The sequence below is a fragment of the Megalops cyprinoides genome, chromosome 10 (genome assembly GCF_013368585.1).
Source record: "Megalops cyprinoides isolate fMegCyp1 chromosome 10, fMegCyp1.pri, whole genome shotgun sequence".
NCBI lineage: Eukaryota > Metazoa > Chordata > Actinopteri > Elopiformes > Megalopidae > Megalops > Megalops cyprinoides.
Window position 1 is genome coordinate 27,132,509 of NC_050592.1, and position 18,408 is coordinate 27,150,916.

At 42.3% G+C, this 18,408-nt stretch overlaps 2 protein-coding genes across 2 annotated transcripts; both read left to right on the forward strand.

Moving 5' to 3' along the window:
* The first annotated feature begins 1,342 nt into the window (after positions 1-1,342).
* On the forward strand, positions 1,343-7,222 carry zgc:114181 (uncharacterized protein LOC619255 homolog). The gene is made up of 12 exons (XM_036538932.1): positions 1,343-1,405; positions 1,711-1,821; positions 2,191-2,334; positions 2,587-2,749; positions 2,947-3,035; positions 3,235-3,432; positions 3,975-4,059; positions 4,374-4,534; positions 4,918-5,082; positions 5,514-5,655; positions 6,006-6,153; positions 6,689-7,222. Exons 1-12 carry the CDS (start codon positions 1,403-1,405, stop codon positions 6,759-6,761), a joined length of 1,482 nt encoding a protein of 493 aa, XP_036394825.1. The 5' UTR covers positions 1,343-1,402; the 3' UTR covers positions 6,762-7,222.
* A 1,758-nt stretch (positions 7,223-8,980) lies between these two features.
* Positions 8,981-18,097, forward strand: cndp2 (carnosine dipeptidase 2). The gene is made up of 12 exons (XM_036539090.1): positions 8,981-9,091; positions 10,569-10,703; positions 11,922-12,065; positions 12,569-12,731; positions 13,111-13,199; positions 13,883-14,080; positions 14,383-14,467; positions 14,548-14,708; positions 15,096-15,260; positions 16,204-16,345; positions 17,006-17,153; positions 17,487-18,097. The coding sequence occupies exons 1-12, from the start codon at positions 9,089-9,091 to the stop codon at positions 17,566-17,568; spliced, it is 1,515 nt and encodes a 504-aa protein (XP_036394983.1). The 5' UTR covers positions 8,981-9,088; the 3' UTR covers positions 17,569-18,097.
* The last annotated feature ends 311 nt before the right edge of the window (positions 18,098-18,408 follow it).

An 18,408-nucleotide genomic window follows, 5' to 3' on the forward strand; every position in this document is an offset into this window, starting at 1 on the left:
AGCGCTGGAGTTCTCTAACTCAAGCATAGACAAGGTCAAATATATATATATATATAATCCTATTATTGAAAATACCGGGAGAAGAATACTCGTGACAGGATACATCTGTTGGGTACATCCTGGCAAAAGCAGAAAAACAAGATACGTCATATCACAAAAATAAGCTAAACAATACCCCAACTAGAAAATATAGTGCACCCACAACATCTACAGTAACATGCTTAAAAGCACATTTGATTAATATGTATATTGTTAACGAGGGTAAGCAGAAGCCACGTTAGTCACTTAAGCCTAAAACAACAGGAAGCTTGCTTACATGAAATTAAAAATAATTGTGGGAAAGCAGGAATTTCTTCCAAACTTAGTTTCAAGAAATTTACTTTTCTTTAAGATAAATCTCTGCTTTGTCTAAGTTTGAGGTCACATGTTCACAACCACATGAGAACTAATATCAAGGCTGAAACCTTAGGCACAGAATGGCATAAGCCTGCATTCATGGGTGTGCAATGCATTTAGACACTTTTTAGACGGTTTTAGTTTCTCTTGAAGCTGGTGTCTTAATTGGTGAGCACTACAGGGGGCATCCATTTTGTTCATTCATGCTTTACCCAGTTCTCGACAGTATAACATCAGGCATGTTAGCATGGCTCACTGCATGCCACTGCCTCCCCATTAAGTGCAGGGGTAAACATCCCCCAGGTCAAAAATGTATACCTTATATAAGTACAGACTCAGCACATGGCATTAAATTCAGAAAAGATTGTCCATAGTTTGAACCATAAGTGAGACTACACATATATGTGCATAGGACCTATGCTATTGTTATATTTTTGTAGCCTTTACAGATCAATCTGTTCACCTGTCTCTCTGGAAATGTGTCGTCTCTATGGGAGGACAAAGCTGAATACTGAGAGATGCTGGACTGAACACGTTATTGATTAGCTGTAATTAATGATAGTGTGGATTACATGTGCTAACAGCTGTCTTCATTCCCTCACAGACTTTTGACCTCTGTACAGAGGGACAAATTTGTCAGGATATGTTACTATACAGCAGCTATTTTCCTTTACTTATTGCCTGCAAGCTTACAGAAATGCAATGACACATTAGAAGCTCATTTGTATGGTGGTAAATGTGTGGAACGTCCACAAGTTTTAAAAAATGAGAAAATTTGCAATACAATGCAATCAGTTTGCATGCATTGAGAAAATGAAACGTCGGGGGCACGGTTGAGTTAACATTTTGTCAAGAGTGGGGTAATTATATGATTGTGACCATAAGGGAGGAGTTTTCTACCAGGGCCAGATATAAAACCCCCCGGTCGCAGTGGTCAGCAGCTCGGACGAGTTCAAGTGGGCTACCTTCGCCATTCCTGCAGAACTCGAACTGACAACCTGCAATCATGGTAAAGTGCTGCACTCGGCTGAAGAGAAATGCAAAGTTTCACTTTTGTTCTGTTTATTATTATTATTATTATTATTATTATATGTATAGCCATCCGTTTTCGACTACACGACAAAACATACAAGTTTTAAACCCGATTTGTCATATATGGATTAAATTACGACTTTTACTGTATATTTTTGTCGAAAACCCTTTCATGTTCCCATGCTGTAACCTTTTAGCTGCTGGTTAAAATATGAAATTGTCAGTGCGATTATTGTACATACATAGCTAAATTTCTGCGAATCAACTTTGCCTTTTCGCCAGATTCGCGTGCTGATGTTTGCATCCATGGTTATTCTTGGATCAAGAGCCCTGAACTATCAGTTCGACGAACTGACGAAATACATCGACAGCCACCAAGAGGAATATGTCGAGGCAAGTCGGTAGATTACCTTGAAGAGTAACATTTGTATTGTGTGATTTGTGATTATTATTATCTGTCGTCTGATTTAGTTTTTTTTGCGTAGATCCCTTTTCTCTAGCTACAGTTAATTGATTTAAAACATTTAAAAAAAAAAAAAAAACAGCTGAACAGTTGGTCATGTTTATTGAGACATCGTTATTGTCGTCGTCGTCCCCCCGTTATTCCTATTTGTGTCACGGTGTAATTGATAACATTTGCAACTGTAGGCAACGTTTGAAGGGCTACCATAGGTGCATACCTCCTACTAATAGTCATCCTGTTAGACGCCTGTTCAATGTGTTATCATGCGTGGCTGTGCGATCGTGTGCGTGTGTGTTAAGACTCTGCGGGAGTGGGTTGCGGTCGAGAGCGACTCCAGCGATGTGCTGAAGAGAGCGGAGTTGGAGCGAATGATGGACATGACTGCAGAGAAGCTGAGGAAGATGGAGGGTAAGGTGGAGATGGTGGACATTGGACTCCAGGAGGTAAGTGATCCCTTAGGGGTGTAGAGTATTAATGGTTACGTATTAATTGGCAATATGCAAAAAAATATGTAAAAAATGCTGGCATATTGAACTGTTTTGGCTCTTTGGAAGATTATTAACTCTTAGAAGACTGAGAACTATCCTAGTGGTTATAATCTGCATGATTACTTATATTAGTTCTTGAAATTTTCTGTTGCTGTCCATGTTTATCTCTAAGTGTATTCTCCTATTTACTTATTTTTCCATTCCCAGCTACCCAGTGGTGAAACCATCCCTTTGCCCAAGGTAGTTACGGCCCAGTTTGGCAGTGATCCTGGCAAGCAAACAGTCTGCATCTATGGTCACGTCGATGTGCAGCCAGCTAAAAAGGAGGACGGCTGGGCAACAGAGCCCTACAACCTGACCGACATCAATGGTACATCACCTGTCTGTCTCTCTGCCTGTGTTGGAAATGCATTGACTGGCCTAAGGTTAATCAGACGGTTAAAACGGCACAATTTTAAGTGTTCTCTGTCACTGTTGTCATAGCTGTAAATGAATGCTAAGCATATAATTACTCATATGCATGTCTTAAGTGGGAGTTCTGTTGTGTCCTTTGCTCCTCTCTCACAGGAAACCTCTATGGAAGAGGGGCATCAGACAACAAGGCCCCTGTACTGGCCTGGATCCACACAGTGGAGGCCTACCAAGCACTTGACATTGTGAGTTATTTTGGTTGGGAAGGGTATTTTTACATTAACAACATGAAATTAAACTTGCTGATCCCTTATAAAAATGTAATGTATTTCCAGCACATGACGAACATTTCCATTAAAGTATGTAAACAAAAGAAAATATGTCAGATTTTGCCACTTCCATATACGCCGTACCCCTGGTCTAAAGTAACTGATTGACCCCTAGGACCTTCCTGTTAACGTGAAGTTCATCATCGAGGGAATGGAGGAGACTGGATCTAATGGCCTGGACTCCATGATCGTCTCGCAGAACGACACCTTTTTCTCTGACGTGGATTACATCATCATCTCAGACTGTGGTTGGCTGAGCCGCAGGCCAGCCCTGACCTATGGTACCAGAGGAAACTGCTACTTCTTTGCAGAGGTGAGGGGGGATATCCACCTCTACAATGACTGATGCCATTAAAACTACCCCTCAAACCATTCCACTTTCAAAGACCCATGTGATGACTGAGAAAGTGAAACCTGGAAGGAATGTTTGGTTGGATGTACCAAGCTTTTACAAATCAGGTTTATACAGTCTGCTGACTTGGTCTGTGCTCAGTACATCCAGTTAAATACTTTCAATGGATGTGCAAAAACTTTTGGACTTGAACCTCAATAGCATTTAAATGTCTCAAGGTCAGTTTTTTCATGGCACAGAATTGGTGCATCTTAATTACTTGTGTTTGCAGAGAAGATTTCATCCAGTTTGGGGGTGTTCACTCTTCCACCAGCACTGTGCAGGACCCACCTGAATAGAATGTTTTGCACTCTGGTAATATTTTGGGGAATTCCACAGCTGGAAAGATATTCCCATAGGCATTCCTCCTTAATTTTTCATGGATCAGTGCAAAGAAAATGTCTTCATTAGGCTTAAATCATCTGGTGTATTTTTTTCTTTTCTCATTCTGTCTTTTTTTTCAGGTCGAGGGTCCCAAGCAGGACTTGCACTCCGGAGTTTATGGGGGCACCGTGATCGAACCAATGACAGATCTTATAGGCATTTTGGGTAGGACACAAACCCACATGTCATGTTACCAAGAAATATGTGCTATTACATGGTTCCGGTGCATATGTAGGTCAGATTGTCTCATATTAGAAAGTTCAGCTTCACGTCTGCTGATATCCACCTAAGGGAAATATGTAATGGTCACACTGACTGAACAGATTGGAACGCCTTCTTTATTTAAGGTAATTCTGGATGTTCATAGCTCATGAGCTTCGATGAACTAGTCAGCTGCTGATAATGTACTGCTCCTGGCAAAGATACTCTGAGTTTTTGTGGCGTTGATCTTTACATGTTTTTTTCTCACTCCCTGACAGACACTCTGATCAGCAGCAGTGGTGAGATCCTTGTCCCTGGGATCAGGGAGGCTGTGGCCCCGCTGTCAGATGAGGAGTGGAAGATGTATCAGGACATCGAGTTTGACATGGAAAACTACAAGAATAAGATCGGTGTCAGCCGCCTCATGTACAGCAACAAGGTGAGCTATCGCCATTTCCTCCACACTGGAAGACCAAGCCCTCAGGCCACGTTATGAGTGAAGGCTTTTCAAGTTCACATTTTGAAAACCTGTAGACCTGCTCTGTGATGTTATTGGTGGGGATGGGAGAGTGGGGCCTGGCTGGCTCAGAATGGTTAGGGGTCACTAATTTATACCACATGGTTTTCTACTATGGAGAAAAACTTTTGATTGGTTCATACGAGTCAGTGATTGACAGCAGGCGATGTAGCAGCTGTACTCACAGCATTTATGAAGCAACACTCATTCTCCCATCACAGGTTATGGGGTTCTACTCCATGTCGGAGGGTTGTCATGCCTGTTCCGTATCTATGGAGCTCCATTTTGACCACTTTTTATTGTAGGTAGAGCTGTTGGCCCACCGCTGGCGCTATCCCACAGTATCCATCCATGGCATTGAAGGAGCCTTCTCGGCTTCTGGCTCAAAGACCGTCATCCCTGCCAAGGTCATCGCCAAGTTCTCCATCCGCCAGGTGCCCGACATGGACCCGGCGGTGGTCGAGAAACAGGTGTGGGAGAACGTAGAATGACCTTGTGCGCCAAGGCTAATCAAGCAGTAATGCAGTACTATGGTGGCATTGTTTCCACTGTATTAACAAGATACATCCACTGATGAAAATTACACAGAAAGTATGGGTTTTCTGAAAACAACATACAATGTAATTATTATTATTATTATTATTATGAGAATTATTACTAGAACTACTACAGTTTCCACTACTACTGATCCTATTAGCATATATTAATATATGCATGATTTTCAATGGGTAGGGAATAACCCACAAGGTGCTGAGCTGTCACATTAAAATAAAAGATGACAGGGGCGGCATGCAGCCCTGAGGCGGAGCGTAGGGGTCCTGCTTTATATTAATCCAGCAGCACAGCTCCTCCAGGATTACTCCTCGCACACATCCTGTGCTGCCGGCTCGTCCTGTTGCAGGTGACGGACCACCTGAAGGCCGCGTTCGCCAAAAGGAAGAGCCCCAACAAGCTGAAGGTGACCATGATCATTGGGGCCAAGCCCTGGCTGGCGGACACCGGGCACCCTCTGTACAAGGCTGGGAGAGAAGCTGTGAGGGAAGGTAATGGAGCAAAGGGGAGAGGAGTCTCAGTCCAATCACACTGCATTGAGTCACTGAGTCTCAGAAACCCCCTGTCACTATACTTAGTTTCTTCTTCTGAATCCCACCATTGCTGTAGAAATTATGTTGGTGGTAATGATTACGATGACCGTGACTATACTACTACTAATACTACTACTACTAATAATTACAACAAAGATAATATTGTTATTACTATTACTGTTATTGCCAGCATAATCATAATGTTGTCAGTTGTAGTATAAAAACTGTGATGTTTTATTATGAACACTGCAATTGCTCTGATGATAATACTGATGGCGAAGATTATCATTATGACCTCCTTGTCGTAGTGTTCAAGGTGGAGCCAGACATGATCCGTGAAGGGGGCACGATCCCCATCGCCAGGACGTTCCAGGACGTGACGAAGAAGAGCATCATTATGCTGCCCATCGGGGGCTTTGACGATGGGCTGCATTCCCAGAATGAGAAGATGAGCAGGTGACACTCACCTCCACTGAGCAAGGCCCAAGGAGATGGGCTACAGCTCCCAGCCACTAGGTCTGATGGGAGATGTAGTCATGCTCAAACTTGTGTTTCCGTTGTAGCACTGCAGTTATTTTCGGTTATTCCAGTTTAACCTGATTTTGAAAAGTAAAAGCTTGTTTTCAAAAATTCTTGCTGAAGACAGGTTGCAAGTTACCAAGCTATGTTCCAGTATATCTATATAATCAATATATGGCAAATACATTTTAAAAACTTTAATGCGAAGCAGAGAAATACTGTACCAAATGTACCAAAACAACAGTTTACATTTTTTCAGTATATTGATTTAGCTAAAATATATATTCTCTAAAATATATTCTCAATAAATTATTTTTTGTATGGGTGCTCACAGTTGACTGAATATGACTGAGCAAATCTATGAGTGGGTGACACTACTATTTCTATGGCTGCTTAATCATGTCCAAAACAGGGTGAAGTGTTTTCATTTGCATTTCTTGGAACTTTTCACCTAAATGCTCTCCTTTTTTAGGTACAATTACATTGAGGGAACCAAGCTGTTCGTGGCCTACCTCAACGAAGTTGGGAAGATCCAGAAGAACTGAGGAGATCCAGCTGAAGAACACTTCATGTTCTTCATGTTCATGTTTAGTACCTACTGAGCTACCTAGCTTCTCCAATCATTCTTTTCAATGCCACAGTCATAAGGTGAGCAGCAGCAGAGCTTTCTGTGAAATCCTTACTCTTGAGCATTTATTAAAATATTATATACACAATAAATAGCTTTATATATTTTTCTACTACTTTTGTTTTGTACTGTTTTACAGTTTGACTTAATGTGCCCCATTCATAAATCCATAGCAGTCTTTCACTCAACATCCCTCTCACTCTTGCAGAAACATGTGAAATGATTGTCTGGTCACTTCATTTCATGCCTGTAAATTGCACTTGTTCTTGCTGCATATTTGTTCTCTGTGTCTGATATAGTGTCAGAGTGTGACACATAAATCCATGCCTGTTTCTCTCCCGGCCTCTCTCTCCTTTCCTTTCTTTCTCCCTCCCTCTGTCTCTGTCTTCCATGAAAAACAAACATCAGGTGACACAAATGTCAGTTGTGTGTAATTGCAAATAAAATCATGGTCTGGTTATTTCCTTTCAGACTTTTTTTTCAGGTTTGTTTCACCTCCTGTAGCAGTGTGTCCTGATTTATCAGTGTGAAGACTGAGAGATAACAAGTTGTCTGGAAGTCATTAGTGGGTTGAGGGGTGGAGGTGCAGCATCCATAGCAGCCTTGGAGCATGGGTATCAAAAGCAGACTGTGCTACATTACTGCCAGTACTGATCATCTGCCAAAGTTATCCCATGGTATCACTGCATTCTTTCACAGCAACTGTGAGTCCAAACTAAATCATTCTTTTTTTAAAATCCGGATTGGATACCACAGTCAGCATGAGTGAGGCATGTGTGTATTATTAAACACAAATCTACAAATAATTTTAGTTCCATTGAGGTCCATTTCAAATGATTTAATAATGGCAACACAACACTACGTAAAAATGTCAAATTCACGAGATTCGAAGTTGTAACGTATTACACTTCCTCTTTTCCCAGTGTCTTCTGTGATGTAAAAGAAAAAGCTACTATACATTTTCATAATTTTTGTTATTTAGTTGACAAAACACTTACACACTGTATCGATATTTACTGTTGAATTTTAAAGAGATGATTAAAACAGCAAATTGGGATAACAGTGCAGACCATGAAGTTAACCCACTCTGTGATGTAGGTTTTATGCAACTGAAACAGTGTATGTAAAAGCAGACATACAGACTTTAACAACCCAGAAGGACAACACCTAATTACTGTTTCATTTCAGAAAGATAAAGTGGAAGGATGGAACTGCTCATCTTTGCCTGATCTGGTTGCATAAGCATGCTACCTTGGCTAAAGGAGGCACACAAATCTTCTACATTTATAATATACAACAGTGTATGATGTTTCCTGACAGCAACTATCAGTAACATGCATGATTTATTTACAATATTCATGAATTTTGGCAATAATGTTACATTATAGCTCGATCAGTAGTTATATAGTGTATAGTCTCGATTAGTATTCACCCTGTCCTGTACTCCCTTGTACAAGCTGTAGCTATGACCCTCTAGTCTGTCCTTACATTTCTCTTGTTAACCATGATCACAAATGGAATTCACTGTTGTAAGAGGGCATTTTGTCCTGGGTAATTTAACTAGTTAGCTAGCTGGTGCAGATTCATTGCTGGTGATATTGCAAATTTGCAGTGGTTGATTTGAAAAGATAGCTAGTTATGAGGCTAGTTAGGTTAATTATCTAGATGAATAAGGGGATTGAAAAAAAAATTATATGGTATTAATATAGTTATGTAATTATCTAGCTTCAGCTGAAACATTTGCTAGGGAGCTATCTGATTTAACATTTGCAACATGAGCAACAGAATCAACCAAGACTACCTGCATTGGCAAGGTTATGGGTTTCTACTGTAACTCCAACTGGTTTTGCTAACTTGTGTAACTCGAGGTGAAAAAATATAAAGTTGTACCAAGTTTATAATTTATAAACATTTATAATTAAATCTGCCTGAAACAACATGTCCAAATCAAAGTCTAAGTCACTTAACCTTAAGTCTGAATGTGTGTGTGTGTGTGAGAGTGCTGTATGACACTACTAGCCTGTGTCTAAAGTCCAGTGTGCTTCTGCCTTTGCAACACACACATCTCAGACATGATGGACCACGTGGGAATGTTTGTACTTCTGTGCAAGAGATCAATATCGTGTTTCACCACTGCCTCCACCATCTGAGAGACTCTTCACTGAAAGAAAAAAAGGACAGACTTCTTTCACTGCCTCCAGATAATTTTGAGAACTCGTCAGGGCTTTGCCTCAGCAATCAGCCATGGTGAGTATATCCTTCACTCTCAAACTGTATACTGTCCCCTGAGAGGTGTTTCATTGCTTGTGAAATGTGTAAAAGTGTGTATGCGCAGAATTAACACCCGTGCAGAGCCCTGGCTGGAACATGGAGGAGGCTAATCACAGCAGCTTTATGTGTTCCCAGGAGGCTTTACCACTGTTGGGGCTGACAGTGGGGCCAGTGCAGGCAGTGAATGGGCTCAAGTTGCATTGTTATGACTCCTGTCGTTGATGTGGTCCGCTTTTCTCTTTTGAGTTAGACACTAACATTACATAGGGTAGAGTTTTGGTCAAAGTAAACGGGCCCACATCATATTGCCACATCCAGTGTGGACAGCTGGTGTCCTCTGATGCAATCAACAGATCAGCCGGGCAGTGCTGCGTGTCATAATACTGTTGGAGATATAAACAGATGACTGGGTAAAATGTCTTGCACTGGCACTCACTTTGAATTTTATTAACTCTTTTGAGACCTACTAAATGGTGTATGTATAGCTTGAAATGTTTACTGAAGTGTATGCTATTACTATTACTACTACTACTGGTAATCCTTTGCTTAGCAGAGATCCCTATCCAAAGCAGATTTCATAACATATTTTTTACATATTCATTTACATGGCTGGATATTAACTGCGGTGATTCAGGTTCAAATACCCTCAAGAGTTACAATGGAGGTACAAGTCCTGTAAATCAACCCTGCAGCCTGTTTGCAAGTTTAACCATGCTCCAGACCTACCCAAAAGGCCAGAGAAGGGCTACTGTATTCTCCTGCTGTGTATCAATATTTGGAGAAGAAGACTAATTTTTCACACTTTTTTACACTCTAAGGTTGTCTAAGGGAGAGAAGGACTTTTGTAGATAGATCAGACCACCGGCACCTGTGAAAGTGTGCGATACCTATCTGTGTCAGTCGGGGAGAGTACAGTACGATTCAGACAGATTAAAACATGTAAACAGCAGATGCTATTTTTAACTTCATTTTCCATGTTTGGTGCACTCGATTTAGATTAAGCATGATTACCCCTGCAATATGACACAGCTTCGATCATTTTAATCTGCAATCCCACAGTGCGTCTGAGAAGCAAAATAAAATGGCTGATTGCATAATCCTCACCTGTGAACAACGCCCCTCCCCCCTAGGGAAAGGCAGATCTGGCATGAAATACTCCTTGCCGCCTCCTGTAACAGGTTGCTATTGGTCACGGTCTAATCCCCCTTTGGCAAATGACAGCGTATCATTGGAGGATGTGTTTCCCACTGTTCTCTGAGCTTTGAGCCTTGGACTCCTGACACACTGTATTGATGGCTCACTTATCACATTATAGAAAACCAGATTTTCTTCACACAGGGACATTGTGTACCATTAGGGAAACTGAGAACAGGCCAAAAAGAAGGAGGATTTTGATGCTTGTGGGGGCGGTGGTTTGCCAGATTTCAGGATTTCTGGGTCTCCCTTCTGACAGGCCAGGTTCCTGTTGGCTGCAATCATGATCCTTCTAGGGTCCTCTGCCTCTTCTTCCTCCTCTTCATCGGGGTCATCGGCTGTGCTGGAGCCTCTGTTTCAGTACATTGACGGGCATCAAAATGAGTTTGTTCAGGTAAGTGTAGAAGGGGGCGTGTCAGGGGACCTAAAATGTAAGAATTCTCTTGGGCGTGAAGTTAGATGGAGTGGCTATAGTCAGGTCATCCAAGGACATTTCTGAGTCAGGTGGAGGTTTTAACCATGGGTGTTTCTAGTTATTGAAAAGATCAGGGGCTAAGTCAAGTTTGCCTGGGGCTTTTTTTTTTGAAGGGAGATTGGCATCGGTAGGTTGGTGAGGTTATATCTACCTTTATAATAAATAAATATTATCACATCTTCGGATGCTGCAAGTTACACAGTCTGTTGTTTTGCTATAAACACCTCCTTTTTCAGGGCGAAAATATTTGGGGCTAGGCTTAAAATTTTGGTGCTATAGCCCCGAATTATCAGACCTAACGACACCACTGGTTTTAACCAAAAAAGCCCCACAAAATCACAGCCTGTATACAGCACGTATGGTCATATATTACATATATATGCTTACATATCCAAATGTTGAATACAGAGTTCTGGAAAGAATCTCTCATGTACAGAGGAAAGCATTTAACATGCAGCACAGAATTAGGCCAATATCCATTACTAATTAACTTTTATTAAAGTTCAAAGAACAAAAATTCTGAAAATGTGGAGCCACCTACAAATTGGCATGTTTGGCAATTTTAATATACCAAGACTCTGAAATGCCAAGAGCTGAGTCGAAAGAAGATCCCCTCAGTCATGTGGCCATGAGGCTTACACCATGAATTTCCGCTTACACCGATCAGTATCAGGGCAGCACAATTACAGCCAATACAATTAGAATGAACCAAATTCTGAATACTCAAACAAGACTAAATTACTCATCTGAAAACACAACAAAAGCAACAATTAAACAATGGTAATGGTAAAAAGTTAAAAACTCTGACAAAGTATAGACTCTCAGACAGACAAGGCCTCTAAAAAGAGGAATGGCTGCATCCATAATGGCAATTGAAAGAGGCTGAGACAGAGTAACACTTTATTTTCAACTACAAAAAAAAAAACTGAAAAAAGAGAATTTTTACTTCAGAAAAATCACAAAGATTGGCCACAAATTTCACTGCCTCCCTGAAGTGGGATTGGTGTCTCCCCATTTATCTTGGAGAGTAGGGGAGTAACATATCTCTGCCACAGTCTAAGAGACTACAAGAGAGGGCCAGCGTGAGACAGATAGCCTTGGACTGCTGAAAGGCTGTGTCTGTGTCGGATTGGACAGAGGCTGGGGGAGTGGGTGGCCATTCAGAGCGACTCCAGCGACCCGGCGATGTGGCGGGAGGTCGAGAGGCTCCTCAACGTGACCGCACAAAAGATCCAGGAGATGGGAGGGCGGGTGGAGTTTGCGGATGTGGGCACTCAGCAGGTACACTCCTACTCTGCTGCATTACCGGCCTGCACTCATCTCACCCTTCCTCAGTCTCACCTGAATGCAGTGGTTATTTCTATTCAAATAGTCTACAAACCAGTCAGTGAAAACCTGTATCACTCTTCCTGCAATGCCCATCCATACAATGCAGATGTAAAATAGAATCAAGGAGATGTATGTACATTTTTGAAATATGTAAAAAATCATTTTGGCAGTTTGTGTTACTTCTGTGGTGATAAAAAGCTCTCGAAAGGGAGGTTGACCACAGTTTTGGCTCACTGTTTTGTCTATCTCATTTTCTTGGTCCTAGGCTGCAGTTAGCAAACGAATGCAAGAGCACATGACATCACTTAATTTGTAAGAGGGCTGAAAGGGTTTATGTTTCAGTTCTGTGAATCTCTTAAGCGTCTGTTTCATATGAATGCTGCAGTGTGGAAAGACTGTTATAGAAATTTCAGTGACTCAATGGCTCTGTTTCCTTGGCCTGGTTGTTACGGAAGCTGGCAAGCGGAGAGACTGCGACCCTGCCTCCTGTTCTCCTGGCTGACTTTGAGAGGGACGCACACAAGCCCACGCTGTGCATCTACGGCCACGTGGACGTCCAGCCCGCCAAGAAGGAGGACGGCTGGGTCACTGACCCTTACAACCTGACTGAGGTCAATGGTGTGTCCTGATGTCTCTCCGCCCAGGGCTGCTCCCTGACACTTGACAGCTTGAAACGCTCCTGCCTTTCAAAGAACAAATCTCCTCAATAATGTCTCCTTGTGACCCCACACCATTGTTTGCATAACACACACACTCATCCTATGTAACTTACATATGTTACATTTTTGCCATTTATAACTAAATATTTACTGATGTAATTCAGGTTAATAACTGGGCTCATTGGTAGATCTGTGGTGCCACAAGTAGAATGAGACCCTGCAACCTTCTGCTCAGATTCAGTCAGATTCCACAACTGTCACTGCTCTGTTTGGATACAATTATTGAGTGTCGTCAATCAGTCCATGACGACGGGCTGATTGTAGCTGCTGTTTCCTAGGTAACCTATATGGCAGAGGGGCCACAGACAACAAGGGGCCGGTGCTGGCCTGGCTGCATGCTGTGGAGGCATATCAGGCCACCAAACAGGTCCTGTTCACTGTCATTTTATCTAATATATACCCTCAATATCCATTGCATATGTAGCGGAGCTGAAGTGATTAGCTCGTGTGAGTCCTGCGTAAAGCCTTAGGTAGCGGGTAGCAGGTAGCCGAGTGGTTGCAGCGGCTACGTCACTCCCTCTGAGACCTGGCTAAGTAGCGTTGTTGCCGACAGGCTAACGGCAATTTGCCTTTAGCTCAACTGGCAACGACGCTGGCTTTGAGGGGTTGGCAGCGAGCAGTAAGAACCCCGGTTCGAAACCCGCTCGCTCGCCGACCCACGTAACATCATATTAAAAACACAACGCAAGAGACCACCCGTGACACATACATATTACAGTATTGTGCAGAATTTCATACATTTTAAAATGTATTCTGAAATAGGTGGGTAAAAAGAGATTAAAGAAAATAATAATTTATATATTTTAACATCTTTATCTTGAGAAATAATACTATTTATTGTTTGTAATTAGGCAGTCATGTATTTCTTCGTAAAGATGCATTTAACACCATTATTGATCATTCATATTCACGTCACCCGTTTTGACATATACCCTTTGCTAACCTGACCCCACTGAAAAAAAGAACTGCATGATACTTTAATTAAAAACGATGAGACTTAATAGAAAGACCGATTAATTGATTGATTAATTGATTGATTGACTCTCTCAGGAGTTGCCGGTGAATCTGAAGTTCATTATTGAGGGGATGGAGGAGACTGGCTCAGATGGACTGGAGGAGCTAACCAGGCAGCGGAATGAGAGCTTCTTCTCCGATGTGGACTACATCGTCATCTCCGACAACGTCTGGGTCAGCAGGAGGCCAGCCCTCACCTACGGCACCAGGGGCAGCACCTACTTCTTTGTGGAGGTAAACGCCTCCTTTATGCTGGGTATACATAACTGCCTACATAACTGTGTCTGAGGGCATATGCAAAAAACACAAAAAACAAAAAAGAAAAAAATCCTAATGGGAGTAGCCACACTGCTAACTCAACTATCCTGCCAAACAGGTTCAGTTGATCTCCTTGAAAAGCAAATCCATGTGATGTGTATCAACATACTTCCTGAGAAACATGAGGATGTTGAGACTGTATGTATTATGCTATGAGCTCACCCATTGGGACTGCATATCACCCAGCCAATGGGATGATGGGTTCTGTGTGCTTGCAGGTGAAGGGAGTGAATCAGGACCTACATTCCGGAACGTGGGGGGGTTGCTATCAGGAGCCCATGAGCGATCTGATCGCTCTGCTAGGTGAGAGGTGCCATCCGTTGTTCCTCTTAAGCGCCCCCCATGGCACAGGATGTCTGACGTCTCCCCCGTCCCTCCCGCAGACAGCCTGATAGACCACAGTGGAAAAATCCTCATCCCAGGCCTCAACGAGGCTGTGGCCCCGCTGACCGAGGAAGAGAAGAAGCTGTATGAGGACATTCACTTTGATGTGGAAGAAGTTAAAAAGGAAATTGGGATCAGCCACTTCTTACAGGACACCAAGGTACAGATATGGCAATTTGCATGACCCCCACATGGGGGAGTGGACTGAGGCAACTGGAAGTTCTCAGTGAGACTGCGAGTCTGCAAACCAGACTGAAACATCCATTGACTAACTCAATTGAGACCAGCAGGAGGTGCCAAGTATTGTGATCATGATGAACACACTGCTAGCATACATATTCAGTTAATAGTGACTTTTGAACATGAACATACTGTGCATGAGATGATTTGGCACGATTGGTTAGACTGGAGTAGAATACTAACCAATGAACGCCTCACAGACCCAGTGTTACTCTTAATTTGCTGATCAGAGACTAATCAGAGACTGAAAATGGTTACATCTCACCACCACATCAGCGTAGTACTGGGAGTTGACATTTATCACCAGGAAGGAATCCTCATGGCCCGGTGGCGCTACCCTTCCCTCTCCATCCACGGGATTGAGGGCGCGTTTTCTGACCCCGGGTCCAAAACAGTCATCCCTCGGCGAGTCATCGGAAAGTTCTCCATCCGTCAAGTCCCCAACATGGAGCCTGCTGTGGTGGAGAGACAGGTAAAGTCTAAACCAGGTTCCCAGCATGAACTGCACTGGGTGGAGACACAAGTAAAGCCTAGATCAGGTTCCCAACAATAACTGCACCGGGGTGGAGAGACAGGTAAAGTCTACACCAGGTTCCCAACATGAACTGCAGTGAGGTGGAGAATGCATGCTGACACTTGTCAAACTTGTTTTCTTTGGACCTATTCCAATGACCTTAATCCCATTCCTGACTGAAATTGTCAGACTGTTGCCCTTTGGAATACATGCAGTATTGTAGGCCTAACAGATGGCAACCCTTTAAGACTAGAAGAATTTTATACATTCAGCTGGTCTGAGACAGCAAAACTCTGGAAATGTGTTTGATTAGATTTTTAAAGCATCTGCAAATATTATTTGTTTGAGCCCTTTGCTTGGTGTGTGCTTTTAAGCAGTTATCAATATTATTTAAAAATGATGTAAAGCTCTGCTGAAACAGGCATGTAATAGGGTTACAGTATGGCAAACAGCTTGTGGAGGAGGAGACACTGTGAAAGCCATATTATTATCTCCTTGACTCTGTTTAAACTTACTTATTGAACATCTCCCACAAATTAGGTGTACACCTTTTTTCACTTTTCAGGATTTTTAATGTACACAGCATCTTCTTATACCACAACATTGTTGATGAATAGAGCACAAGGCAATTTATTCCACAATATAGTTTTTTTTTCCTCCACGGCGTGGGTTTACAGAGTCAAATGCAGCTATCCATTAAGAAAACATTTCTCCAACAGCTGGCGAAGAGCAAAGTTCATTCACACTCACTTTAAATACCAGGTATTTTAACACTGGTGGGCATAATCATTCATAATGCAGGATGCTGCTACCATTGGTTATGGGTCATGGCCCAGGCTTGTACTCTATCTGCTTTACTGTGTAAACACTTTACCTCTGTGTACTACCACCGGTATGCCAGGTAAAGGAGCACCTGAAGCAGGTTTTCACCAAACGGAAGAGCCCAAACAGCCTGGCGGTGACCACCACTGTTGGGGCCAAACCGTGGGTGGCTGACCTGAAGGATCCGCAGTATGTCGCTGGACGAAAGGCAGTCAAAGCAGGTCAGAGAACTTTCATTGTGACAACAATCATCAGTTTATTAATGACTGTTTTAATTTCTACAATACCAAATACCATTGACAGACATTTAGGTCAGATTTACTGTTATATATGATGTAACATGATTACAAAGGATCATTTCTGTCACACCAAACCACACCTCATTTCTAATAGTGATGCCAGTAGTTTTGATGCTCCTACTTCATTACATGGCATTGTAAGAGACAGGTCAGCAAAACCTTCGCCCCTGTCAAATGATGAGTAAGTACAACTATAAAACCGGTCTGTAAACAAAGAGGGACTCACACGCAGACCAATAGCAAGGCACTCAAACAAGTTTAATGTTTTGACATTAATGAGAAAAGATTATGAAAGAATGTTGTAAAAAACAAATCTTGACAGACAGCCTTGCTGTTGTTCATCTTCCCCTACCTGTGTGTGTTTATGTCCTATTACTTGGCGTCAGCTTGGGAAAGGGAGAGGGGAAAGCAGGCACCTTGGTTAGGGGAGGTATTATGTTGGGGGAGGATATAGGCAATAAAAGCACCTTAATGACAGCTCATTTTTCAATAAGAGCAGCACACTAGTGGTACTTAACCTCCAAGAGCAATGGTTTTGTATCTGTATATAGTAGACTTCTCCTGGTTTTGTTTTGTTTTTAGTTTTTGGAGTGGAGCCAGAGCTGGTCCGAGAGGGATCCACCATTCCCATCGCGCACAACTTCCAGGAAATCACAGGGAAGAGTGTGATGATGCTGCCCATCGGCGGCCACGACGACGGCGAGCACTCTCAGAACGAGAAGATCAGCAGGTCAGGGGAACACAGCACGTCCACCACTGCTCCTCTAGAAGCTGCTTGCCTCACCCGTCCAACACAGGCTGCAGAGTTGCTTCCACTGTTATTGCGAATGACAAACAATGCAACACAATGCAAGAAATTACTTGACATATTGAGGTGGTGATGAAGAGCTACAGTAGTTCCACACAACTACTGTGTGTTGGGTGGAACGCCTGGCAGTCTGGAACAGTGTGTGCCTCTCACCTTGTCATAACATCGCTGCTGTAATCCTTCCCCTCCCTCCCTGAGGAATCTGTCCGCAGACATTTCTCTGAAGTGTGACAAATGTTTGTTTTCCCTTCACAGGTCCAACTTCATTCAGGGGACAAAGCTCTTTGCCGCCTACTTTCACGAGCTCTCACAGCTCCAGAAAGACCCAACAATGTGACACTCGTCTGTCTGTTTCATAAACTGCCACTAATTAGAGGACCAACACACTACATTACATTATTGGAATTTTAGCACATTTCAATGCCTCACCCATATCCTCACTATTAACCTCTTGTTAACACGTAACCTTTTTACATCACTGCTTGTAATTTGTCAAGTTGCTACAACGTCAAAGCCGTGTGGTAACGCTATTACGCAGCAGCTAAGCATGCTCTGTAGTTACACATTTTTACCTTATCATTTTAACTAGAAGCAACTCATTTACTCCCCCTATTAAATTCAGTGTTACATTTTTAAATGCATTTGGCGCTTTCTCCACAGGGTGTTAAGCACAGTACTCAGCTGCTTCTCTTTATGAACCAACAACATCAACCAATCTAATACAGCAATCATATAACACTGTTTGGTAATGATGCTTTATTTTTTATGTAGTTTTATTTTGATTTTTATAAGATGACTCAAGTCAATAATATCTTTTTGTATCATTTGTATAATGAACCCCACATATATTAAAGCTGATAAACCCATGATTGTGTACAATGTATATTTTGTTCAGGCTGATTTTTTCAGCATCTCACATTTCAAACAACGCACTACAGACAACTGACCCAGCTGAGTTATTACTAACTTAGTTTAGATTCACACCCTAGAACTGTAATTCACTGAACTGCAGCTATGCATTCTCTGCTAACTGCCCAAACTTTCCGGGAATGGGAACATAAAGTCAGCCAACCATACAGCCACACAGTGATTACTCCAACTTTACTTACAGGTGCAGCCACTCTTACACTAACCTTGTTCACTATGCAGTCCCAGTACTGCACATAAACATTCACTC

Coding starts and splice junctions, on each gene's coding strand:
- zgc:114181 (XM_036538932.1), top strand. Junction 2,335..2,586: donor TGGACATTGGACTCCAGGAG/GTAAGTGATCCC, acceptor TTCCATTCCCAG/CTACCCAGTGGTGAAACCAT. Junction 2,750..2,946: donor CAACCTGACCGACATCAATG/GTACATCACCTG, acceptor CCTCTCTCACAG/GAAACCTCTATGGAAGAGGG.
- cndp2 (XM_036539090.1), top strand. Junction 14,468..14,547: donor CGATCTGATCGCTCTGCTAG/GTGAGAGGTGCC, acceptor TCCCTCCCGCAG/ACAGCCTGATAGACCACAGT. Junction 14,709..15,095: donor ACTTCTTACAGGACACCAAG/GTACAGATATGG, acceptor ATTTATCACCAG/GAAGGAATCCTCATGGCCCG.